A 22,604-nucleotide genomic window follows, 5' to 3' on the forward strand; every position below is an offset into this window, starting at 1 on the left:
CATTTGTTATCTAAGGCTGCAAAGAACCCCGGCTGAGCGAGGAAGCTAAGGTATTCTTAGCTCATGGGCCTTCTCGTCGTCTTCGAACGGAGACTCGGGGCGATTTTCTTCCAGGACCGGTTTACCTCGCATCTGTGCCCAGACCGTTTTGTAGACGGGTTTGGCGAATAGCGCGTCCATGTCTTCGAGGGTGATACCTGTGATTATGTATGTCAGCGTAGAAAAAGTCTAGAAGGAGTTGGTGTCACCCACCTTTTGTTTCGGGGACGAAGAATGTCGCCCAGATTCCCATGCATACGAGAATTGAGCTGAAGAAGAAGTATGCGCCGTATCCTAGATCAGAAATCATATATGGCGTTGATCGCGCGATGATGAATGATCCCAACCATGTGTCGGCTGTGGTGATGGCCACGCAGAGCATGCGAATGTCGAGAGGAAAGATCTCAGACGCGTAAGTCCACGTGATACCCTGCCATGTCGCGCAGATGATGATGGCGTTGATGTAGACGCACACGATCGCCAGGTATCCCCAGCCATCGCGGTTCACAACGCCAGCTGCAGCTGCAGCAGCGGGATCGGCTTCCATCACGTACCCGCCGATATACCACATAGGAATACAGCCGAGCGCAGCACCCCAAATGAGACCCTTGCGACGACCGACCTTCTCAACGACCCAGAAAGTGAAAAGAACCATACCGAGCGTCTTGGAAATACCATAAAACCCAGTAGAGAAGAGCTTTAATGAAGTACCGGGAATTCCAAGACTCTCAAAGATACGGGGCGCGTAGTAAGTAATGATGTTGACACCAGTGAAACTCTGCAGAAACATAAGAGCCATTCCAATACCCATGCGATTACGCACGCCCTTCTGGAAAAGCTTCTTGAACTGCTGCTTCTTGCTCATCTTGTTGGTACTGCGCTCCTCAACCTGCGCACGAATATCGCCCATCTCTCGACGAACATACTCATGATCCGCTGGAAGGCCTCGGATCTGAGCGAGAATCTTCTCAGCTGCTTCGAAGTGGTCACCACGAGCTAGCCAGCGCGGCGACTCAGGACACCAAAACATACCGAGCGCAAGGCCCAAACCTGGCAGAAGCTGTACCGCCAGCGGAACAATCCACTGGGTCTTGGTATTAACGTCAATGGTGCGGTCAGTAGCGTAGTTGATCCAGAAACCAAGCATACCACCGCCCTGTGAGGCGATCTCGAAGATACCCACAAGACGACCTCTGATGGATGGCGGAGCAGTTTCACTGATGTACACGGGGACAGTGAGGGACGAAGCTCCGAGACCGAGACCAGCTACGGCTCTTCCGCCGTAGATCATGTTTAGGTTGCCGTTGGCGGCGGTCATGAGAGCGCCGCCGAGGAGGAAGACTAGGGCTGCGCCCATGATGGTCTTTCTACGACCCCATTTCTCGGCAATGGGGAAGGTGAACAGCGCACCGAAGAAACAGCCAGCCTAGACTTGTCAGATGGGCTTGGAGAGGATGAGAAGAGAAGACAGATGTACCTGGAAGGTGGAGACGATGTTTCCCTGGATGGTATCGCGTTGGGTCTTTTCGACGAGGTCAAGGCCAAAGTCCCTCATGAAAGAGGTCAATGCCATGGTACCTGTCTATGGTCAATACGGTGCTATCACAACTTAGCTGGTAGTACAAACCTCCAATAACAGAAGTGTCATATCCGACTGTCCATGTCAGTATATCAACATCGTCATCACAGCTTCAGAACTCACTGGCGAGGGCGGACATGCTAGCCACCGTGGCAATCAGGTGGATTCGCCAGTTCCGCACCTCAGGCGGATCATTGGTGCCCGACGCATGAGTATTCCAGCCCATAGATTATCGAAATAAACGAGGTTTTAATAGTAAAGATATGAGGATGATAAGATTTCTCTCAAAGACAAAGAAGCGAGTAGATACTGCGAAAGTCTCTGTCCCCCTCTTCTCAACACGGGGGCTTTGCGGCCTTTTATCTTACAGAATGACGATGGAAAACATCCTCCTACGTGAATGGCTAAGATCTTCGGCCGTTGGAAGCTCGGGGTTCGTTTGCTCCACTGGTTTCCCCGTGGGGTAAGAAAACAAGGTGAGCATGGATGGGTTGGGATCATGAGTGTGAGTGTGGAGTTGCCAAGATTGGATGAGGGGAAGTTTGAGGGTGCACTTTTCCGTGGTGAGGAGGGCTAGAAATTGCATTTCCGTGCATACTTATTGTTATGGGTTGCGGTCGTTGATACATCTCACTATTGTCAATGACGTACGTGGAACAGCCCCAATCGATACACCCAGGAACAGACTTTTCACAGAGTTCGAATGTCGAGCGCTTCCTTGTCGAAAGGTCACAATATCTCTCTATTCAATACCCTTTCTCAAAGTCCTCTCGTCGCCAAGTCCCTCAAACATAAGGGTCTAATTGCCGTCTCTTGGAGATCTACCAACCGGCCCGCCATTCAGAGTTTAGCTCCCGATACAAGCTTCAAGCATAAAATTAAGCGTTGCAGGCTCCGCTCCAACACCATTGGTCATCGGCGAACAGAACTATGCTCCGAGACGCTTCTTCCCCGCTTGAATCAGTCGATTGCTTATGGCGAATACTACCCTGTGCTTTATTTTCTTACAGGGACTTCTACAAGCGTTCACTTGGCGCCAGTGAAGGGCTTCGTATATGAGGTGTTATGTGAACTAAGTTACCTAATTGCCTCGGCGCGTTAGCAATGTTACAACGACTGCCGATCTTGGCTGTTGCTTATCGTGGGAGAGTCTTGTTATTCCCAGGCTCCAGCCTGGCCTTCGTGTTGTACGACTGGCTAGTTTTACGCACCAAGCTATCTATTCGCTACACAGCCACCCTCTGTCTGCTCGCGTGAGGGCTCATTACTCGGGACAACTCGGATTCTGTCTTCTGAACCCATCATGATTGCAACGTAGATCTGTAACCGAACCCAGGATAATCACGTTGTTGTTGCATCCCCACACTCAAGGCCCCATATCCAAAATAAGCTTAAATTACTTGGCGCCAGTAAACACTCCGGTGAAGGTCAACAACCTGGCTGAGTCTGTGGAGATAACTTCGGAGGATCGGCGTTTAAAGGAATTACCCCACGGGGATATCGTCGAACCGACGTTGTGAGTGTTTGATAGCTTCGTGTAACGGGCGTAAAGAGGTCGTACTCACGGAAATCAGTATCCGTTGTGAGTCATTCATGCTTGGAATTGTTCGGGTGTGCTGCATCTATCTCCTAGTTGCAGGTTACAGGCAGCCGCTTTGATATGAGAGCCATTTGGCTTTTAAAAGTCTCGTATGATATTGAACATATAAACAAGCATTATCATGCTTGTATGCCAATTCCTTGGGGCTTTAGAGGGTGCGGATATCCCTCTTCGCTCCTTTCTGACAATCAAGTTGATGGTCGTCTTCTGATATAGACTGGTAATATCTCAGTACTTCGACTCTTCTCACAAACTACGCCTAACGCTTTGTGCTAGAACGACATGGCATAATTTGGGACAAGACTCAAGAGGGCTGTTACAGCATTTATCAGATGCTATGACTTGCTTCGGCGTCAAAGTATCAAGAAAAGCTTAGGCATCGTCGAATGTGAAGGTTCAAGCCTCTCAACCGAGAGTGTTATATTCAGGAAGTTTGTTCAGAGTTTCAAATATGCTTGTCCAAGGCAATATCGTCAGATATGTAATTGCTGCGCGAAGGGTAATATCAAGGCCTTCGAAGTAATGTATCCGACAGCTCAGCAACTCCAACACCATCATGGTAAACAGGCAGGCCTTTGTTCTCATCTTCTAACAGGCCGCCTCGGTAGCAGAACGCCGTCATGTTCCAAACACTTTAAATGATTCCGATATTGACGCAGCAGCGCTTTTGTTTTGTTCTTCGCTGTATAAGCAAGCTCTTCTTCAGTTTGCTCAAAGTCTGCTGATTCCAGATCAACTATCATGATTTTATCCCTTCCCTCATCAGTCACAAGATGAAAGTTGTCCAGTTTCGTGTCATCATGGCAGATGCCATATTCATTGAGTGAAGTCAAGGCTTGATGAAACAGGGGCTCAATGTCTTGCTCATCGAGTACGGCACCCTCAGGCGTTGCGACGCATGATCCTCCTATGTCTGAGAGAATCAGCGCGCGCGTGTTTGCATACTGGGTCATGCCATAGAGCTTGGGGATGGTGAGGCCTTGGATGGGTCGTAGTCTGTTGTACGCGACGACTTCATGGTCAAATTCTTCTTCCCAGTTCTCTTTCTGACGTTTTAAGACTATTCTCTCTGGTAAGAACCACTCAGGGAATCTGTTTTGCAGCCATGTACCGGTGGCTTTCGATATAATCCTGAATAAGGCTTCGATTATTCTCCCAATGAAGGTCTTCTGGATTCTCAGTCGTAGAACGTTGGGATGTTCATGATCCGATATAGCTCCGGAGGCTTGGATGTTTCGGATACCAAATCGGAAGTGCTTGTATCCAAGCTGGTTAGCCATTTAAGGATGCGTTGGGCTGACGATGTAGCTTACCATGCGATCGCCCGACTTCGTCATGAGGCTACCATCGGAGTATTGCATTTTGAGATTAGGTTTGGATGGCAGAAAAAAAGTAGATGTTCTGATGATTCGGCGCGTGAGTACTAATAATATCGCGACGCGTCAAGCAACAACCTAACTATGGGCGAAAAGGCAAGATTTCCACTTGGGAAATTGATGAGCTGCGTAGCTTAGTCAGCGACCTAACAAAACACCAAGAACCTCCAAGTAACCCGAAATTCGATATTCATAGAACACAGAATGTTAAGTAATGGTTCAAAAATAGAAATGGACATCTTTGACTTGAATGATATCAATAGACGTGGCCCGATGTTCATGCAAAAATAAAGTGAAATTCTGCCTATTCCTCGCGTTACTAGCAATGGTGTCGACCAACACCAACTACTACAAGGATTATTAGTCACATGTCGTGATTCATTGGTTCACTGGGCGTTTTCTATGTATGTTGGTCGACTTTTTGTTTTGTAGCGTTCCACTATCATGGGGTTGAGTATTTCAAGCGTCAGACGAGACATGGTTATTGGTACTCTTCTAGGGCTTCAAATTGAAGTGTGAATACTTAACCGCCGAGTGGTAAAGGGCAGTCAATCCAACAGCCAGAGTTGGTGCCTGGATTTTTGCCGTTTCTGGAGTATATATGCCTCGTAGTCTCAGCTAAAACTGATCATTAATCATTCTATCCAAAGCAATACATTCTTTGAACAGTCTCTCTTTCATCAATCATACCATGTCCACCAACACAGCTCAAGAGCTCATCTTACAGCATTCAACAAATCCAGTCAATAACCCAGGTTATGAAACCAAGACTGATAAAGCCTGGGCACGTGACTACAAGCCCATTAAGAAAGTCACTTCGCACACTATGATTGGCGCAGATGGCATCACTTATGCCAATTTTGAAGACGCCTTTCTCCCTCTACAGGACGATGACGAACTGCGGTTCCGTCAAAGCGCTGTCCCACCGAATAATCGGCATTGGAGACTCGAAACCGAGGCAGACTGTGAGAACTGGTTTCACACAGAGGTAGTCAATGTTGTGCTCTCTGCGTGGCACGCGTATCCAGCAGTGACTCAGACATCTCACACAAAGCCTATTGCAGAGGAAAACATCGCTGAGAATGTTGATTGCGTCTTTTCTGTCAAAGTGGGCAACACGAGGCGCACTGTAGCTATAGGAGAGATGAAACGCAATCTTCTAGAAGACGACTGGCAAGATGGCACGATCGTGTCTGCTTCTCAAAAGAAACTCTCGCAAGAGCTAAGAGGGTATGTCTACTAGATCATGCGTTAAAAAGCGCATCCCCTGCGCTTTGTTGAGCCAATTCCTCTCGATTCGTTTAAATCAGGTCACTGAGTTAATCAACAATTACAGATATGCATATAAATATCGATGCCCTCAGATATTTTGCTTTGACGGCAGTCTACTTGTTCTCCTGCAATTCAAAGCATACAGACTCGAGGACCTCAAGGATGAAGCATGCCCAGTTGACTGTTTGGCGATTCCCATCGAGGGAAGCTCGTGCAGCCTACGATATGGGCTCTACCGATTCTTGGCACAGGGTTGGAGACGATGCCAGGGAGAGTTTGCGGCGCATTTTAGTGTGGGAGGGCTCACGCCGTACTCCAGGGAGTTTTATACAGGGCTGCCTATTTGGAAGATTGATGGTAGAAAGCAGAAGTCGCATCCTGCCGGTTATCGAAGGGCTGTTCATGGTGAAAGCGGAGCTTTGATGTGGACTCACGACGTGCATCCCATAGAGTGGGAGACTGGGGCGTTTTGGTAATGGTTAGCTAGCAGGTCAATATCTGTTGTATTGTTTAACGCTGGTTCGTTGCCGTATTCAATATCCAAGTAGTTAGACTAAGGGAGGCAAAACTTAGGACCTTTATCCTAAGGGACAAAAGACTTGGGTAAGTCTAGTATAATATAGCCGGCCTTTAGGCCAGTTATTTTTGGCACTTGGGTTTAGGGTTAAAGGTTTTTATCGCCCCCTGAGGTTAGAATAGCATACAGGGGGAGATCAGTCTCAAGATTCGCAATCTACTCCGTATCCCACTCGGGTATCCCACTTTATCCGAGTGGGATAGTCAAACCTCGTCGAAGGATCAAATTTGTCAGTGCTGAGACTCTTTTCCATCATACGATTGTGATATATATATTGAATCTGTTACTTACTTATTTTGAGTTGAATTTGCCTGCAGTCTAGATCAGCTATAGTCGAACACAATCACCATGAGAACAACCAGTACAGGAACCGCCACTGTCTTAGACACAACTCTTACACGCCTCATAGACGATGTTATAGAGAATGGATCCAGTTTCCTTGCAGACGACGAGAACTTGCAACATTACAAACAACATCTGTGCCATCTTGAGACAGCATCAAAGATGGCACTTCTTCGAGAATGTCTATGCGTGCGGCCGCCTTTACCGCTTCTGCCAGACGATCTCCTGCAAAACATTGAATCTATTCTCACGCGCGTTCGGCAGCACAAGATACTTACTGCAGTTTCCTCACTCTTGCCTTCGCAGATACTTCAGCATGATGAGCGTCGAGCAACGAGAATTCATCTGTGGAGAGGCGATATCACGACTTTGACTGGCTTGACAGCCATTACCAATGCTGCGAATAGCCAAGGCCTAGGATGTTTTCAACCAACTCATCGATGTATCGATAACGTTATTCATTCAGAAGCAGGACCACGGCTACGGGAAGAATGCTTTCGGCGGATGCAGGCAAGAGGAAAAGAGCTCGACCCTGGAGAAGTACTTGTCACTGATGGTCATGCGCTTTTTGCTTCTTCAGTGATGCATACCGTCGGGCCGCAGCTGAAGAGAGGTGCTACACCTACTGAGACTGAGAGGCGGCAACTGGCGAAATGCTATGAGTCGATTCTTGAAGCGTTGGAACTTTTGCCGTGTGAGGAAGACGGTAGCAAGTCAGTCGCTCTTTGTTGCATTTCGACCGGCTTATTTGCATTTCCAGCCGATGAAGCAGCTCAGATTGCAGTGTCTACCGTCGTTTCCTGGCTTCAGAATCACCCGTCAACGACAATTACGAATGTCATATTTAACACGTTCACTGAATCAGATACCAAGATCTACTCAAACCTCCTTGGACCTTCACAAGAAAATTCTATCTCTGCGGTGAAGAGTTCACCGCAAGGTTCTCTCGACTTAGCACGCGACTGGCTCGCCTCAGCAGACGCTGTCCTCGTCACTGCCGGCGCAGGCTTGTCAGCCGCTGAAGGCCTGGACTATCACTCTCGGGATCTCTTCAAAAAGAATTTCCCAGGCTGCCTCAAATTCGGATTAACATCGCTATACAGCGTCTTTGGCTTCAACGACTGGCCTTCAGAGGAACATCGCTGGGGATATTTCTTCACTCATCTGAACATGGTGGCAAACTGGCCAAACACGCCGACTTACCAGACTTTGATACCATGGCTGAGGAATTTTGGGCAAGATGCATTTGTGCGCACGTCAAATGCTGATGGACTATTCCTCGCAAATGGCTGGCCAAAGGAGCAACTTTCTACGCCGCAAGGATCATATGGTTATTTGCAGTGTCTGAATAACTGCAGAGTCGACGCTGTTGTGCCATCTGCTCCTCTTGTAGCTGATGCGATGCCACATATCGACAAGGCGACGCAAAAGCTGATGGATTCGAGCAAAATTCCTCTTTGCCGGTTCTGCGGCTCCAAGATGAGCATCTGTGTTCGAGCGGGATCATGGTTCAATCAAGCACCTTTCCAAGAAGGTGAAGCGCAGTGGAAAGCAAGGAAGTCGAGGATCCTGAGAGAAAAGAAGAAGCTGGTAATTCTGGAGCTTGGTGTCGGAATGAATACGCCTGGGGTTTTGAGATGGCCAAATGAAGATTTGGTGATGAGAAGCGAAGGGCGAGTCAAGCTGGTTCGCGTTGGTATGGGGCCTGAGGCGATGGTGCCGTGGGAGCAGGAAGATGATGGTCTGAGTACCTGTATTCAAGGCGACATCGGGCGCGTGATTCCTCTCTTGTTGCAATAGAATGGCGATCGGTCATTATTTATAATCTATACAAAGAATAAATAGAAGCCACAAAGAATGCAGATCATAACTGCGCCTCAAATAAAGACAGCCCTATGTTCAATGTTATATTGTCACAAGGGACTTTCAGCCCATCCTCAAAAGGTCACACGTCATCATCTCCATCGCAAAAGAGGCGCATAATGCCAAGCGTGACTATGGCGTGGGTACCGCTGTAGTTCGCCGGCATATCCGCGTGGCTGTGAAATTTACCGCCCCGATATTTTTTCTACTAAAAACATCGTGCACCTCAGCCCAGTAACCTCATCTTCAATATTTCCGACTTTTTCGCGCCATCATTCGACGTATTGCTACGGCATGGTAGTGTTATAGCAAAAAATGGGACTAGAGGCCCTGAGTAAGCTCGCCTCAGCTGGTGAGGCTGTTTATCAGAACCTCTCTAAAAAATGGTGATTGTTTTAAGCCCCACTGATGGGATGAGTTACTGATTGTAAAAAGGGATGAGAGGAAGAGACGACAGGCGGAAGAAGCTTGGCTTGCGAAACACGCTGAAGAAATCCGTCAACGAAATGAATTCCTTGCTCTCGTCACATCTAAAATCACAGGCGATTCGGAACTCGAAATGGCACCTCTCCAATGCAACCCGCGCGAAACCCAAAGAGCAGTATTCCTTGTCACCACGCCCATCTCCTTTGGAGTGCTTGAAGTCTCACAGTCAAGCTATAAACTTTTAGCAAGACATGTTGGCATGAGTTTGAACAGCGTGAGTCATTGGGCGGTGTGCGTTATTGATAGAGGGCTTGGAAAGTGCTATTGCTATGATTTGATGAGCGATCGACTAGAGTTGACGATGTTGGGGAAGAATTACTTCAGGGTGGCTGTTATTACGGAGGAGTTTGTTGAGACGTGGAGTTCGTGCTATTATATTGGCGAGACGACTAAGACGCATGAGGAGATTCAGGCAATAGGTGAGTTGATATGCACAGAGAGGGAGCGTTTACTGATTTTGGAGTAGGACAGCATCATATCGGACTGAATCCTCGGTACAAACTACTATCGAATAATTGTCAGCATTTGGTAGACAGTCTCGTCAAGGAACTTTGCAATGGAAAGGTCATCAGTCAGGCAAAGCTGGATGAAGAGTTATCACTTGCCTCACCAAAGATTGCACGCGACTTGCTTGTTGGGAGGATAAGGTCAAAGATGGATGTCGGCGGGGAGAGCGAAGACAGTCCTTCCATCAAGGAGCATTTAGAAGCGATCAAAAGTCACTGGAGTGATAAAAAATAATTCGTAATGATACCCAGGGTAGTTAGATACTCAGACCGAAAAGTAATTATTCCCAGTGCTTCTGGATCAATTAGTCATAATGGAAGAAATAAATTAGAAATATTTAATTGTGTAAATCTAACAGACTTATAAATCCGAATTTCATGACATTTTCCGTCGCGAAGTCAATTGTGCCTATGAAGATCTTCATTGATGAGAATGCAGCGGCAGCTATGAAAGCGTATCCAGATTGTAGGTATATATACTGAATTTTGTTGCTCTGCTGTCACCAATAGCTATTCCTCCGCTCCGGAGATCTCCCCGAATAGCTCAGCTGGAAGAGCGTTCGGCTGTAACTGATACCATTGACACCGAAAGGTCGCTTGTTCGATCCAGGCTTCGGGGAACGCAGATTCTTTTTTGCATTTTTCAACCGCCACCCCTTCCCCCCAGCACTTTTATATCCATTCATCCACCTTGTTGTCATCTGTCATTTCTTGCAATTAATTTCAATCATTTTTCCTTGCACCATTCGTGCCACTTGGCAGGCTAGACAAATGGGGGTTGCTGTGCTATAGCCTCTTATGGTATCCAGTCAAAACGATTGATTCTGAGGGGTTTCAAGTGCTGAGATGAGATCATGCTGACGCACGTCATCCCTTAGTATGAGAAGGATGCGTGAGAATGAAGTTGGTGGTTAGTTATCTCGTGAGATATTAGGACATATATCCTCTCTCGCCGTCCACCATGGACCTCGAATCCGTCTTCTTTGTGCCGTACAGAATATGAATGCAAAAATGCTGACTTCTCTACCACCGGAAGTTCTGGAATCCATTTGCGAGAAGGTATGTATTTACCCAAGACATTCTTCAAGAGCTTGAGGTGACATTGATAGCTGAACGGTATCGACCTCCAACGACTCTCGTTGACAGCAAAATGGCTATACAAAGTAGCATTCCGCCAACTCTGGCGCTCCGTCACCATCCAGCCATATCCCGAGAGCGAGCGCCATTGCATAAGCCCTTATGGTCCACCGCAACCTTGTCTGCAGTATACAAGAGAACTTCGCTTTGACCCTGGTGTCGACGCAGACCCGAGACGATGTATCCATGCTCACGACTGGCTTGGCTACATGGGAAATTGGACGGAGAAAGTTCCCCAGCATCACTATACTTGGGAGGTTAGGGGAGATAGTTTTGGGTTGGAGGGTGGAAAGCTTGTGAGGGTGAAGTTTGAATGTCTTGCGCAGAGGGCTGTGATCTTGCTTAACCGTTTTAAAGATAAGCAGCTTGAATCGTTCAGGTATGAGGCACATTGTGAGATGGCATTTCTGACAGCTCCCAGTTGGAACTACACCGCGTGCATCCCCTCTGAGATTCTGGAGATTCTTAGTTTCAAGCATCCCTCTATCCAGAGTCTTAGCCTCGTCACAGACCCTTTCTGCAGTCGATTCAATCGCTGGAGCAGAACTGCCGATCTAGACCTCTCCTCATTTCGTATTCTGCGACGGTTGAGCTGGAAAGCTCCCATGGGTTGCCACTTCGATGAAATTGCCAGATTGGTCAAGAATAATGCAAGGCAATTGGAGGAACTGGAATTAGAGCTGCAGGGCTGGTCGCCAGACCGAGAGGATCGAGAGGCGACGGTGATTCATCATGGAGAGAACCCTGAAGCGTGGGACAAGATACCTGCAAGTACTATGCTTGCTCGGCAGATGTTTGGTTTGCAAGAGGCTACTTCTGAAACAACTGAGCTAACATGCTTTCCGAAGTTGCGGAGCTTAAAATTAACCAGAGTTCCTTTGAGAGACGATTTCACGGGAAAAGCAGTTACTCCGGGGATGATAAGCCTTGATAGCCTCAGGCATCTGACCTTGAGGATGTGCGCGTACTTGATCCCGCTCTTGACAAACATCATCGAATCCCAGATACCACTACAACTCAAGACTCTCGAAATACTGGACTTCTACTTGAATACTCCTCACGATACCGCAGTTCGCAAGATAGCAGCCATTGCAGACTTCATCGACTCCTTCAAAGGACTTGAAGAGCTTTCCGTTAGTATTTGCGGCCCAACGCCATCTCTTGAATTCTGGGAACATGTCGCAGGCCATGCGTCAACTCTGAAAAGATTTGTGTATCATCTGAGGATCACAGACCAGGACGAGGAGCTCTTGACTTCGCGCTTGGGCAGAGATTCATCGGAATTGGGGATATCGTCTGAGGATCGGGGCCGTATTCGGCAGGATCCTTCGCTGAATCCCCTGTCCAGGGTTAACCTCGAGTTCATTGGGTTGACGTGTGCACCGAAGGACCTTGTAAGTGATCGTAATTACTATTGCGACGCGACTGCTAAACAATAACTACAGAAGGACATTCTGCTTCCCTTCGTAGCCAAGCGGTCACTGAAAGTGCTTCACATTCGACATACGGGAATGAATTCAGGCCCCAGTACATCCTGGGTCTTCAATCGCGCTTTAGAACTCAAGATTACTGAATGTGAAAATGAGGCCGTTCCCATCGACGACACAACAAAGGCAGGCAACTCACTCAACGATGAGGTCGAAGGGAGTAAACCTCTCTGTCTTGAAGAGCTCTCAGAGCTCTCAGCAGCCGTGAAAGAGAGAACAGAGTGGAAAACACCACCTCTGCAACAAAGTTTCCGAGATTTCGCAAACTGGGCTTTTGGTCAAGATGGAATCAAGTCTTTGGAATACATCGTGACTGGGGACCTCTCTCATGGGAAAAGGTACTCTGACAACAACGCCTTGATATGCAGAGCGGTAGGGGTTGAGAGGAGATATCGTGTCATCAGCCAGGAACGTGGAGGACCAGAGTGGAGAGACGTGAAGAGTAAATATGGAAGTGCGTTGGAAGCATGCCTGGTTGAGAATATTGTCCCCGAGTATAACTAATGATGCGCTGGCCATTGTTCCTCATGGAAAGGATTCATTGTTGACTAGAATTGCTGGCTACACACTTCAATAAGCCCCACGACAGCTGGGGCCAAAGAACTGTCAGAATGCTGCATATTGACTATTCCTAATTACACGATCTAACATCTACTACTATACTTAGTGAATGAGGCAAGTTCAAGCCTGCGCAAACCTTATCGATGTCTCGTTAAGATAGATCTAGGCAACCCATCAATAGCATCTTATTTTCTATACCTTTCAGACCGCGTAGGCCCCGCGAGACGTCGAGTACGGGGAACCCTGCTTAGGAACGTGGCAAATCTTTACGATAATTGAAACTAAGCAGGGTTCCCCGCGCTCGACCCCGTGGGTTAGCAGGTTAGTCCGCGGGGCCGAGGTCGCATTAACGCGCCAAGACTGAAACGGGTATATTCTCCGTGGTCGCAACCCGCTACTTCTGCTGGAATCTTAAGACTCTTGCTGCTCTTGAAAGTACCTGAAAGACTGGATAGATCAAGGAGAGCGAAAAGAAGGATGATATCCAGGTTACAGACTCGCTCTACTCGTTGAAGACCTGCCCGCGTACTGGACATTGAAGTCAACTGTGCTTGTTTATCTCTGCTCGATATTAAGCATGATTTAAAATAAGAAACAAGTGTTGGTTGTTAGGTCGGACTACGTGGCTGTCCTTCAGAGTGGGTTCCATATCCCGATGCTAGACTTGTTTGGTGTTAAAGGTGCCGAAGAGCCGATCACAAATGGCTTGTAAGGGTCATTTGTTATCACAGAAACTCTGGATACTATCCCATTCTATCGCTCTCCGTGGCTACTTATCAATTCCTGCCCTTTGAATCAAGTCTAGACTCTCAATAGCGTATGACTAGCAATCCTGACCCCTCGTTTTATGAAACGGTGCCTCGGCACCTCAGAGTTATCAATTATTTAAGCATCGGGGCAGTGGCCTTGTAAGTACGATAACCAATCGATCATTGTAACATTCAATTTACATTCAACGCAATCCTCTCACCAATTCATACTCACTGAAAAAACCAGCCTTCCTAACCGCTTGAAATCCTATCGCGGTATCCCATTAAAGACACTGCCATGGGCCCGAAGCAATTGGACGCCCACGAAGGCAGTGGGCAGAACTCTGAAAACGAGAAGCCTACTCACGTGGAGACTGAGCATGCTACAGTCAATTATGGTCAGGATAAGGATGTCTTCCCGGCTCATGCGGATGAGTCTGGTGAGGGCCAAACGGCAAAGGTATACAGAATACGAGCCCAGCATTTCGATAGTACTAACAATGATCGCTTAGATGACAAAGAGACGATTCATGGCCCTCGTTTCTCAAGCCTTTCTCTGGACAGGCTCCCAAATCCCGGTTTATCTATTCGGAGGTGTTCCGCCGTATATCTATTCAGATATTGGAGGACACGACCGTTGGACCTGGTTTATTCTGGCCAACCTGCTCTCGTTAGCAGCTGTCTGCCCGTTTGTCGGATCCCTTTCGGATATGTTTGGGCGTCGATATGTTGCGCTCAGCGGGGCGTCTTTTATCGTCCTTGGAATGATCGTCTGTTCTACTGCCCACACGATGAATGTCTTTATCGGTATGCCCTCAACCCCTTCGCATCTAGCAGATCAAAAGCTAAACAGTGAATTATTCAGGCGGTATGGTCTTGGCTGGAGTCGGAGCTGGTATCAACGAACTCACTGCCCTAGCAGCAACATCTGAAATGGCACCGACGGCCCAGCGGGGCAAGTATGTCTCCATCCTGATCTTCACAATCGTGCCCTTCTGCCCATCTGTGCTCTGGGCACAACTCATCGCTGCGTACTCAACGTGGAGATACATCGGCCTGTTTTGTGCTCTTTGGGCCTTTGTCGGTCTTGTCTTGACCGCTTTGTTTTACTTCCCACCACCTCGCACCAACTCAGAGGGCTTGACGCGAGGAGAAATCGTCAAGCGCATTGATTTTGTCGGTGGTGGTCTTAGCATTTCTGGCATGATCTTGTTCATGGCTGGACTGCAGTGGGGTGGCTATATGTATTCTTGGAAGACGGCACATGTTCTCGTTCCTCTGATTCTTGGTGCAGTCCTGGTGATCCTCTTTGTTATCTGGGAAGGCTTCTTTGCGCCGTATCCCATGTTTCCCCGCCGTATCAACCAAGCACCTCGAATTCTTACCCTGACACTCGTCATCACCTTCATATCTGGCGCAAACTTCTTTTCTATCCTCATGTTTTGGCCTACGCAGGCTTTCAACATGTATGGCCATGACCCTGTTCAGGTTGGAATCCGAGGTATCCCTGTTGGCTTCAGCATCATGGCTGGTGCATGCATTGTTCTCTGGCTTCTGTCTGTGTTTAAAGGTGCAAACAGATCACTGATGGTCATCTCGAGTATATTGATGACTGCTGGGTGCGGCGCCATGTCTGTTGCAAGGCCCGACAACATCTCCACCCTGTGGGGAATCCTTGTCCTGGCTGGTCTGGGTATTGGAGGAATTGTCGTCCCAGCAAGTATCATCACGACAATTATTTGTCCCGACGACCTCATCGCGACTATAGCAGCACTGACTCTGAGCATCCGCGTCATTGGCGGTAGCATCGGTTACACCATCTACTACAATGTGTTTGTGAGCAAATTCACACCTGCTGCTATACACTACATTGGTGGCGCGATGGTTCAGTATGGCAACATCACCTCAACTGCCGTCATCGGGGAGGTCATCCAGTTGACTGGTCTTTCTTTGCTGGACGACATCGCCGAGGTACCAGGTATCGCGGGAAATCAGGCCTTGTATAAGATTGTCATCCAGGCTGGCCAGCTTGCCTTTGCCGAGGCGTACAAGTGGGTTTATTATGTGAGCATTGCGTTTGGTGGAGTTTCTGTCCTCGCTGCTCTGTTTCTAGGAGATATTGGGAAGTACATGGATGATCACGTCGCTGTAGTCATGTGAGACTGTTTCATATGCATAGGTGTCGCGATGATCTTTTGACTATCGGGAATTACAGGCCATTAAAATCAGAGTTATGTAGCTATGATAGTTGATGAAGAATACGATAAAGGATCATTTCAGTTGGGCCCCATGAAAAACACCAAAGCTGGCCCTATCAAAAGTGCCTCAAGACACAATTAGAATGCGACTCTTGATCACGAATGAATACAATTGTGGCTTTCTCGCAGGTGATTTCAGCTCTGACACCAGGCGCTGCGCATTTCCAAATTCAGGAACTTGCGTATAGCTGAAGTAATCCTCGCCACACCATCCGCATGCTTACCTTCCTTCTTTAGCTTCTTACATAACCTTTTCAGAATAGTAGCATGACGGTCAGGTAGTTGAGAGGTAAGCCAGGACAGGGATTTGAGGCTATGCTGATGTGGCTTGAATATGATACGAGAATGGCCAGCTGAGGATGCGCGAATTGCAGATTATGCAGGTGCGTTTCATAGAGATCCGGCTTCATCCGAAATTTGTGTTAAATTTCACTTAGACTACTACATGGGACTAGATGGAGGGGAGTGCGCATCAGTTTTGGGGATTGTTGTATCAGAGGGAGGATATTGATGAGTTCGGTTTAGCCGGGACTTTAGACTTCAAGTTTGAGATTTCACCTACTCAGAACCATGGTAGAACTTTGTGTCGAAAACAAGAAGGGAAAAGAACTAGGTTTATCGGTGATCTGTAAGCGACTTTCCAGAGAAACAGGGATTCCTACTGGTATTCCTACGATATCGAAATTCAGGACAGCCTCTCCTATACCACAGCGCATCAGAAGCTACATAGTTCAAATTTGATTTCTTACGGTCTGGTATACTATCTTGCACCTATTTCTTCAAGTACTTGGCCAAAGACTTGTTAATAAACTCTCGTCCCGCCTCATAAAGCTTCATCCTCTGCGTCTCAAACCCATCCTCCTTGAATAAACTCTCCCCCGGCCCAACAGCAAACTGCTCATCACCCTTAACAAGCCCATCAAACATCTTCTCCGTAAACTCATCAAGCGGCATTCCAATTTCCCCACCATTCACCAAATCAGGCTGATGTTTCTCATCATGCAACTCCGTCTGAACAGCCGGTGGGAAAACTTCAACCATACGGATATGAGAAGCTCCACCGGCTTTAAGTTGTTCTCGAACGTTTAGGATGAAGGTGTGGAGGGCAGACTTGGATGCATTGTAGTTGGGTGTTCGGATCATGGAGGGGATTAGGCCAAGCGTGGCGCTGATGTAGATTAGATGGCCTTGGGGTTGTTTCTTGAGATGAGGGAGGAATGCTGCGGTGAGATGGACGGCAGATGTGTAATTGGTGGTAAATTCGTTGCCAAGAACAGATAGATCCAGACTTTCAGGGTTGGAAAAGTCAAATCCTCGCTGGATGCCTGAACTAAACACGATAGAGTCAAGATCCGGGTCGGACTGGGTGATAGTTTCAGCAAAGTCTTTGATTTCATTCAGGTCCGTGACGTCGAACACCACGGCCCTTGCATTATCCTCCCCATGCTTCCTCACAAACTTTTCAAGCTTATCGCGCCGTCTACCGACGACAATAACCTTTGTCCCTGTGGCTATGAGCTTGGCGGCAAGGGCCTCTCCAATACCGGAAGAAGCACCGAGTACGAGGGTCTTTTGGTACAAGGGTGCCATGTCTATAAGTGCAAGATTGAGTTTCAAAGGATCGCGAGATGAAATCGCAGGAAATGACAGGGAGAAGCTTGCGTATGTCGTATCAACTGCCGTGGTATCGTGACTGGGTTGGGTATGCTTGACTTGGTGGAGAGGGGTAAAGTGGGATGGAAGCCAAATTGTTGGTAAGTTAAAGCTAGACTGTGTTATGCAGGATAGGAAGGAGACTAGAAGAGAGCTTAATATTTGAAGTCTTGGCAGTTGTGAGAGACTTTGAGACGGGAGTGAAGTTGAGCGGATTTTGTCGTCGTCATACAGAGCATGATTCCATAGGATTCTGTTATCACGAATCCACTATCGCCAAGTCACCTGACTCAAGCAAGTCACAATCGTATGGAGTACAACGTAGCATCATTCAAGACTTAAGCTTATTCACCAAAACCCCATAATTGAGAGATTTACCAGCCTAGAAATGAAATTACCATCTCCACGCCCTCGAGTCATTCTCAAGCCACAGGTCGAGGCCGTGTGTCAGATTACAGCCAATGCACTGCCAAGGAGTCCAGAACCTCTGCCCCGTCTGAGCCCCCACCCGGACCCTTGAACGGTTGCACCCCTGGCGCTTGGCAACGGTTTTTGTGAAGGAGTCCTGGAGGCTTTGTTCCAGCCAGTGATGTTTCGCTGTTCATCTCCATGGAAAGTGTCCAGTTTTAATGCGTTATAATCCGCGGGGTTTTGCGGGCGTAAATAACAACATGGCACACGTCATTTTATAGTGTAGAGTTGCGTTTTAAGAGGATACTCGGGGTGAAGACCGATAAATAGCAAGATTTACGACTGTAACATCATGAAGCCTCACAAGTTCATGTGTAACTATGGCAGTACTGGCAAAGTGTTGGCCAAAAGCATAAAGTAATCATGCAGACTAATGTTAAGTTCAGGGTCTACTCTAACCCAAACGCGCAAGACTAAAAAATCCCCAAGTTTCAACGGGACACTCGGACATAATGAACAGGGTATACCCGGCGACGCTTATTTCATTTCTTCAGTAACATTACGATTACTCCGTCGAGCAATAAACACACCCGTTTTAGATCCACCGCCCTCTCCCCCCAGCCTGTCCGGTAAGAGCATTGTGGCGTGACTTTGATGTAAGCCCCAGCCTGTAGACCCCTGGATTATAACCCTGGCTTCATATAACCTGTCGGGGGATGTAGGGATGAGGATGAAGAATACTTAAATGGAGAGTGTTTCTCGGTTTCAAGCGTTTGGGATCTGTAGAAGCTTGTTTGTAACTTTTTTCAACGGTTTCCCCAGCTTTCAGCGTGTCTTGACGTAAACAACTTCTTCAAATATGCATTCTTGGATAGGTCTTTTGGCCGTTCTTGCTGCGTGTGCGCCGCAGGTTCATGCGTCGTGTGCGTATGGAACGCATCTTCATCGGAGAGCTGATGTTATTCATGCTCCCAAGTTTGGATACTCTGCTGCCAATGTACGCCACTTCATCCCCATGTGCAGTTCCTCTCATCCACTGAGAGCTACAGATGTCTCAATAAGCTACAGGTAACTAACCGAGCAAAATAGGGCCCAGCAAACTGGTACAACTTAGATCCCAAGGCCAACGAACTATGCGCAACTGGCCACAACCAATCTCCCATTAACCTCGCGGACGGTTCATTCAACATCATCCCCGCTTCAGATCTAAACATTGAGATCCCCAACTTCACCAAGGGCGCTGAGTTCGAGAACTTGGGAAGCACCGTTGAAGTAGTCACCGAAGGACTCGGCGGTAAAATCACCATCGAAAACACAACATATCATCTTAAGCAATTTCACTTCCATCTTCCCAGCGAGCACATCGACAATGGCACTAGCTTGGCCATGGAGATGCACATGGTTCACGCAAGTGAGGATAAGAAACTCGCTGTCATCGGTGTTTTCATCGATCTTGACGATGGAGCGGCCGATTCGTATAAATTCAAGGCCAGGGAGACGCGCAAGGGGAAGACGGGCACCCCTGCTAAGAAATCCACTGTCGTTACGACGGTTCTCAACTCGGTGGATAAGATTGCAACCCTGGGACAAACCACTCACATCAAGTCTCTCAAGATGTCCGAGATTGTATCTCTTCTTAACGAGGGTGACTTCCAATCGTAAGTCTACTAAGCATGCCAAGAAAAGTAATGCCCGCTGACGGTTTTTTGTCTTAGATACTCTGGCTCGCTTACTACACCGCCCTGTAGTGAGGATGTCAAGTGGCTCGTCTCCACTCAGAAGGTGTCTATTCCTACGCGAACTTATTTGAAGGCCCGATCTGTCATCGGTTACAACGCTCGCTTCCCGCAAAACGTTCCAGGGGAGGAGAATATTTTGAGCTTGGCCGCCGATGAGATTAATCATCACGATGACTAAGTCAAGCTGCGTATACCACGGCGGTTGTCTGTTTGGAGTAGAGGAGTCATTTTCATGTAGCTAGCAAAGTAACGTATGGGAGGCAAAGTGAGCGATTATTTAGATGTATCAATATTAGAAGGCGATATAAACGCAAGCATAAGCATAGAATACGATCAATTTCCGATTTCACCTGTTTCCTCCGATGCTAACGTGCTATCGCCGAGCGATTGGCTTCGGTACTCTATCTCCAATGTAACTTCAAATCTTCATGGAGACGTTACAGCCAAATTGGAATGTCGTCGTTTTCAACGTCAGTGCCCCCATATCTTGGCATCCCAGCGTCTGGAGAACGTGGGGAACCGTCTGATTTTCTGTGTTTACCCCTGGCTAGCTTGTAGTTGGTGTTGCTGATCTTCTCCCCACATGTTTGTGCAGTGGTTGAAGGTTCGACGGCGCTAAGCCGCCCGCTGTCAATTTGTGTGACTATCATCTCTTGGCGATGAGTTTTCGGGATGAAGATGTAGCAGTGAAACGATACGTAGAATTGAAGAGAGTCATGTTTAGATGAAGGGGGGTATTGTGAGCGGTTATTAGAGTTTGGTGATACGATGTTGTGGATATTACACCGAAACGCGGGAATTTCTCCGTGCTTGTTAAGGCTGTTATAGACAAACTCTAATTCTTCCTGCTATCCCCGATGACCGGGATATCCTTGGACATGCAGTAGCTGCTGACCAGAAGGACACGAGAATATCTCGAGATCTATTGGCTCGTCTATCAATCTAAAGTACTGTAGCATGTCTCATCTTTGATGTTTGTCAGCCACGCTATAACGGCGATTCTGTAAACTCCATCTCATGCACAATTCCTCCCATCGAAGTTGAAGTACAATGTGGTGAGGCCTTCATCTCCTCTTATACTGTTCTCTAAACGCTCGCAGCTCTATAAAATTGATCTAAGCTGTACTGGACGTTTGTTGTTGTCTATAAGGATTATGATCAACCGTCAAATCAGCGGCGTACCAATTCAATGACAACACCATAACGATAGCCATGAAGAGAATATCAAGCACGTAAATCGGCCACTCATGCGCCTGTAGGTAACCATCATCCCCGAGTCCAAACTCAACCAGTCGAAAAACATTTCGGAAAAGAATCAGCATGGCGCAAGCGTAGAGCTCACTGAGCATTACAACCAGAAGCAGGTTTGGATTAATCGCCCCAATGAGTCCTCTTCTCGCAAGTCGAGCATGAAATATTCCAGCACAAAGCAGGAATGTAACCAATATGACAACCTGAAGAGCTAGTCCTGCGAGTATGACATTCTCTCCACTGTTCTGATCCACAGTATTGTTGGCGTTGACGAGCATTCCTGCACCACACGCCTGAACGACAAAGCATAAGACATCGCTCGTCACGAAGAACTTGGAAAGACATGATGTTCGAATGATAGAAAGATCAGCATGGTCGGAAGCGCGGATAATGCGGCCGAGAAACAAGTAGATTGCTGCAGAGAAGAAGATGGGCGCTAGGAGAATTAGGAGTGTTTGCGTGCCGTATGATCCTTGATCGCGCAGGTGGTCGGTCGAGTATATTCGTGCGGCAAGACCTGCTATTTCAACTGTAGTAGGAGTGTTAGAAGGATGAGTCGCGAGGGTTGGGTGATGACATACAGAGCCCTCCAAGGACGAGAGTCAAACAGAACCATTTGCGATAGCAAAAAACATTCCATATGTGAACAAGAGTAAGAACTGCGAAGACTACGCAAACAACAATCGCCAACGTTCTGGAGGGCCGGTAGAATTCGTATACGTTATCTGCTGTAGATGCCATGGTGAATCTTGCAGCTTGGAACGAGCGGTTGACAAGAGGAGAAATCGCAATGCGCCACAAAAGGGTACTGGGCGGTTTTTACGACTCACCCAATACGCTTTTTGGTAAGTTCCATTCAATATGACGACGCGGTAAGTCATGCATGGCTTCAGTGCAGTTAGATTGAAGTGACTGATTGGCCTAGCCTCGAGGGAGTGGCTTGGAAGTCAACGGCTAAGCCGAGAGTCTCAATTGCAAATCACCAGTTGGAGACATTAACGGCAGTACAAAAGGCTCAGGGCAGGTTAGTAAGCTTGTTGGAATATTAGTAGTGTAAATACGGAATACTATGTGCTTTTTGAGTCACACTTGATGTTATCGACAGATGACTTCCAGTTTACATGCTTGAACCTACGCAAATGTGTGCTATACTTCTGAGACCTCATCCGATGTCTACGGCTGAGTTCTTACAGATATACAAGATTACCTTGGGAAAAGGCTTTGACGGAAGCAGCCTAGGCAATTTGCCCCTACTCTGAACAGGAACTCTCAGACTCTTATCATGATAGTTTCCCAAAGATGCTGTTCCAACTCACGAGGCTATTCTCAATCCGACAAGTGCAGTTGCTTTCTACTTGACGAGAGATGCTAACTTTTGCTGTTACGAGCTCCAGCCGACCAGCTTGCTGCTGGCCATATATGAGACTACCACTCGTCTCGTAATAGTGTCCTGAGGACAGATTTACGTTTCAACAATCCGGATTCTCATAGAGTAACAGAGGTCTTACCTCATGTTAATAACTCATACGACATTGAACTTATATTGCAATAATGCGGCAGTCAATCAGAGCTTCAGTCTGCGATTGCTTTCGTCTGAATAATTGGAATAAGAGGTTCTTTCAACAGCGATGCCTTTTTACCTCCCTTCTCTTGCTCTTCCTTCTTACTCCGTAATACCCTCTCCTGTTTCGACGCCCTATTAAAAACACACATGCATT

At 47.4% G+C, this 22,604-nt stretch overlaps 11 protein-coding genes and 1 non-coding gene across 12 annotated transcripts; 7 read left to right on the plus strand and 5 right to left on the minus strand.

Moving 5' to 3' along the window:
- Positions 1-45: 45 nt before the first annotated feature.
- Positions 46-1,844, minus strand: BKA55DRAFT_537170 (general substrate transporter; the record flags this gene model as incomplete). The annotated part of the gene is made up of 5 exons (XM_046189885.1): positions 46-197; positions 253-1,465; positions 1,517-1,617; positions 1,667-1,693; positions 1,742-1,844. 5 exons carry the CDS (start codon positions 1,842-1,844, stop codon positions 46-48), a joined length of 1,596 nt encoding a protein of 531 aa, XP_046052183.1.
- A 75-nt stretch (positions 1,845-1,919) lies between these two features.
- BKA55DRAFT_562603 (uncharacterized protein) lies at positions 1,920-2,365 on the minus strand. Its single transcript, XM_046192306.1, has one exon. It carries the CDS (start codon positions 2,202-2,204, stop codon positions 1,983-1,985), a length of 222 nt encoding a protein of 73 aa, XP_046052184.1. The 5' UTR covers positions 2,205-2,365; the 3' UTR covers positions 1,920-1,982.
- A 1,434-nt stretch (positions 2,366-3,799) lies between these two features.
- Positions 3,800-4,579, minus strand: BKA55DRAFT_687774 (uncharacterized protein; the record flags this gene model as incomplete). Its single annotated transcript, XM_046199117.1, has 2 exons — positions 3,800-4,474; positions 4,532-4,579. 2 exons carry the CDS (start codon positions 4,577-4,579, stop codon positions 3,800-3,802), a joined length of 723 nt encoding a protein of 240 aa, XP_046052185.1.
- A 685-nt stretch (positions 4,580-5,264) lies between these two features.
- BKA55DRAFT_673747 (uncharacterized protein) lies at positions 5,265-6,349 on the plus strand. Its single transcript, XM_046198040.1, has 2 exons — positions 5,265-5,824; positions 5,931-6,349. Exons 1-2 carry the CDS (start codon positions 5,286-5,288, stop codon positions 6,340-6,342), a joined length of 951 nt encoding a protein of 316 aa, XP_046052186.1. The 5' UTR covers positions 5,265-5,285; the 3' UTR covers positions 6,343-6,349.
- Positions 6,350-6,685: 336 nt separating this feature from the next.
- BKA55DRAFT_562607 (uncharacterized protein) lies at positions 6,686-8,688 on the plus strand. The gene has a single exon (XM_046192307.1). It carries the CDS (start codon positions 6,792-6,794, stop codon positions 8,583-8,585), a length of 1,794 nt encoding a protein of 597 aa, XP_046052187.1. The 5' UTR covers positions 6,686-6,791; the 3' UTR covers positions 8,586-8,688.
- Positions 8,689-8,872: 184 nt separating this feature from the next.
- BKA55DRAFT_562608 (uncharacterized protein) lies at positions 8,873-10,056 on the plus strand. Its single transcript, XM_046192308.1, has 3 exons — positions 8,873-9,034; positions 9,084-9,553; positions 9,601-10,056. The coding sequence occupies exons 1-3, from the start codon at positions 8,964-8,966 to the stop codon at positions 9,873-9,875; spliced, it is 816 nt and encodes a 271-aa protein (XP_046052188.1). The 5' UTR covers positions 8,873-8,963; the 3' UTR covers positions 9,876-10,056.
- A 117-nt stretch (positions 10,057-10,173) lies between these two features.
- Positions 10,174-10,260, plus strand: BKA55DRAFT_t114. The gene has a single exon. It is a non-coding gene; the product is annotated as a tRNA-Tyr (tRNA).
- Positions 10,197-13,061, plus strand: BKA55DRAFT_562613 (uncharacterized protein). Its single transcript, XM_046192309.1, has 4 exons — positions 10,197-10,699; positions 10,750-11,156; positions 11,199-12,171; positions 12,223-13,061. Exons 1-4 carry the CDS (start codon positions 10,640-10,642, stop codon positions 12,766-12,768), a joined length of 1,986 nt encoding a protein of 661 aa, XP_046052189.1. The 5' UTR covers positions 10,197-10,639; the 3' UTR covers positions 12,769-13,061.
- An 811-nt stretch (positions 13,062-13,872) lies between these two features.
- BKA55DRAFT_687779 (fungal trichothecene efflux pump) lies at positions 13,873-15,734 on the plus strand (the record flags this gene model as incomplete). The annotated part of the gene is made up of 3 exons (XM_046199118.1): positions 13,873-14,034; positions 14,087-14,381; positions 14,440-15,734. 3 exons carry the CDS (start codon positions 13,873-13,875, stop codon positions 15,732-15,734), a joined length of 1,752 nt encoding a protein of 583 aa, XP_046052190.1.
- Positions 15,735-16,527: 793 nt separating this feature from the next.
- BKA55DRAFT_562617 (uncharacterized protein) lies at positions 16,528-17,729 on the minus strand. The gene has a single exon (XM_046192310.1). It carries the CDS (start codon positions 17,420-17,422, stop codon positions 16,604-16,606), a length of 819 nt encoding a protein of 272 aa, XP_046052191.1. The 5' UTR covers positions 17,423-17,729; the 3' UTR covers positions 16,528-16,603.
- A 925-nt stretch (positions 17,730-18,654) lies between these two features.
- Positions 18,655-19,922, plus strand: BKA55DRAFT_639514 (alpha carbonic anhydrase). Its single transcript, XM_046197108.1, has 3 exons — positions 18,655-18,893; positions 18,986-19,554; positions 19,612-19,922. The coding sequence occupies exons 1-3, from the start codon at positions 18,756-18,758 to the stop codon at positions 19,811-19,813; spliced, it is 909 nt and encodes a 302-aa protein (XP_046052192.1). The 5' UTR covers positions 18,655-18,755; the 3' UTR covers positions 19,814-19,922.
- A 708-nt stretch (positions 19,923-20,630) lies between these two features.
- On the minus strand, positions 20,631-21,634 carry BKA55DRAFT_639515 (RTA1 like protein-domain-containing protein). The gene is made up of 2 exons (XM_046197109.1): positions 21,468-21,634; positions 20,631-21,415 (listed from the first exon to the last, which is right to left on the minus strand). The coding sequence occupies exons 1-2, from the start codon at positions 21,625-21,627 to the stop codon at positions 20,751-20,753; spliced, it is 825 nt and encodes a 274-aa protein (XP_046052193.1). The 5' UTR covers positions 21,628-21,634; the 3' UTR covers positions 20,631-20,750.
- Between the last annotated feature and the right edge of the window lie 970 nt (positions 21,635-22,604).

The sequence above is a fragment of the Fusarium redolens genome (assembly GCF_020744475.1).
Source record: "Fusarium redolens strain MPI-CAGE-AT-0023 chromosome Unknown BKA55scaffold_5, whole genome shotgun sequence".
NCBI classification, from domain to species: domain Eukaryota; kingdom Fungi; phylum Ascomycota; class Sordariomycetes; order Hypocreales; family Nectriaceae; genus Fusarium; species Fusarium redolens.

Bases quoted from the DNA above. Each gene is read 5' to 3' on its own strand.
- BKA55DRAFT_639514 (XM_046197108.1), top strand. From the start codon at position 18,756: ATGCATTCTTGGATAGGTCTTTTGGCCGTTCTTGCTGCGTGTGCGCCG. The intron at 18,894-18,985 runs GTACGCCACTTC...CGAGCAAAATAG, and splicing joins TTGGATACTCTGCTGCCAAT to GGCCCAGCAAACTGGTACAA. The intron at 19,555-19,611 runs GTAAGTCTACTA...TTTTTGTCTTAG, and splicing joins AACGAGGGTGACTTCCAATC to ATACTCTGGCTCGCTTACTA.
- BKA55DRAFT_562607 (XM_046192307.1), top strand. From the start codon at position 6,792: ATGAGAACAACCAGTACAGGAACCGCCACTGTCTTAGACACAACTCTT.
- BKA55DRAFT_673747 (XM_046198040.1), top strand. From the start codon at position 5,286: ATGTCCACCAACACAGCTCAAGAGCTCATCTTACAGCATTCAACAAAT. The intron at 5,825-5,930 runs GTATGTCTACTA...CAACAATTACAG, and splicing joins CTCTCGCAAGAGCTAAGAGG to ATATGCATATAAATATCGAT.
- BKA55DRAFT_562603 (XM_046192306.1), bottom strand. From the start codon at position 2,204: ATGCAATTTCTAGCCCTCCTCACCACGGAAAAGTGCACCCTCAAACTT.
- BKA55DRAFT_639515 (XM_046197109.1), bottom strand. From the start codon at position 21,627: ATGGCATCTACAGCAGATAACGTATACGAATTCTACCGGCCCTCCAGA. The intron at 21,416-21,467 runs GTATGTCATCAC...CTCCTACTACAG, and splicing joins TCTCGTCCTTGGAGGGCTCT to TTGAAATAGCAGGTCTTGCC.
- BKA55DRAFT_562617 (XM_046192310.1), bottom strand. From the start codon at position 17,422: ATGGCACCCTTGTACCAAAAGACCCTCGTACTCGGTGCTTCTTCCGGT.
- BKA55DRAFT_562608 (XM_046192308.1), top strand. From the start codon at position 8,964: ATGGGACTAGAGGCCCTGAGTAAGCTCGCCTCAGCTGGTGAGGCTGTT. The intron at 9,035-9,083 runs GTGATTGTTTTA...GATTGTAAAAAG, and splicing joins CAGAACCTCTCTAAAAAATG to GGATGAGAGGAAGAGACGAC. The intron at 9,554-9,600 runs GTGAGTTGATAT...ATTTTGGAGTAG, and splicing joins TGAGGAGATTCAGGCAATAG to GACAGCATCATATCGGACTG.
- BKA55DRAFT_562613 (XM_046192309.1), top strand. From the start codon at position 10,640: ATGAATGCAAAAATGCTGACTTCTCTACCACCGGAAGTTCTGGAATCC. The intron at 11,157-11,198 runs GTATGAGGCACA...GACAGCTCCCAG, and splicing joins AAGCAGCTTGAATCGTTCAG to TTGGAACTACACCGCGTGCA. The intron at 12,172-12,222 runs GTAAGTGATCGT...CAATAACTACAG, and splicing joins CGTGTGCACCGAAGGACCTT to AAGGACATTCTGCTTCCCTT.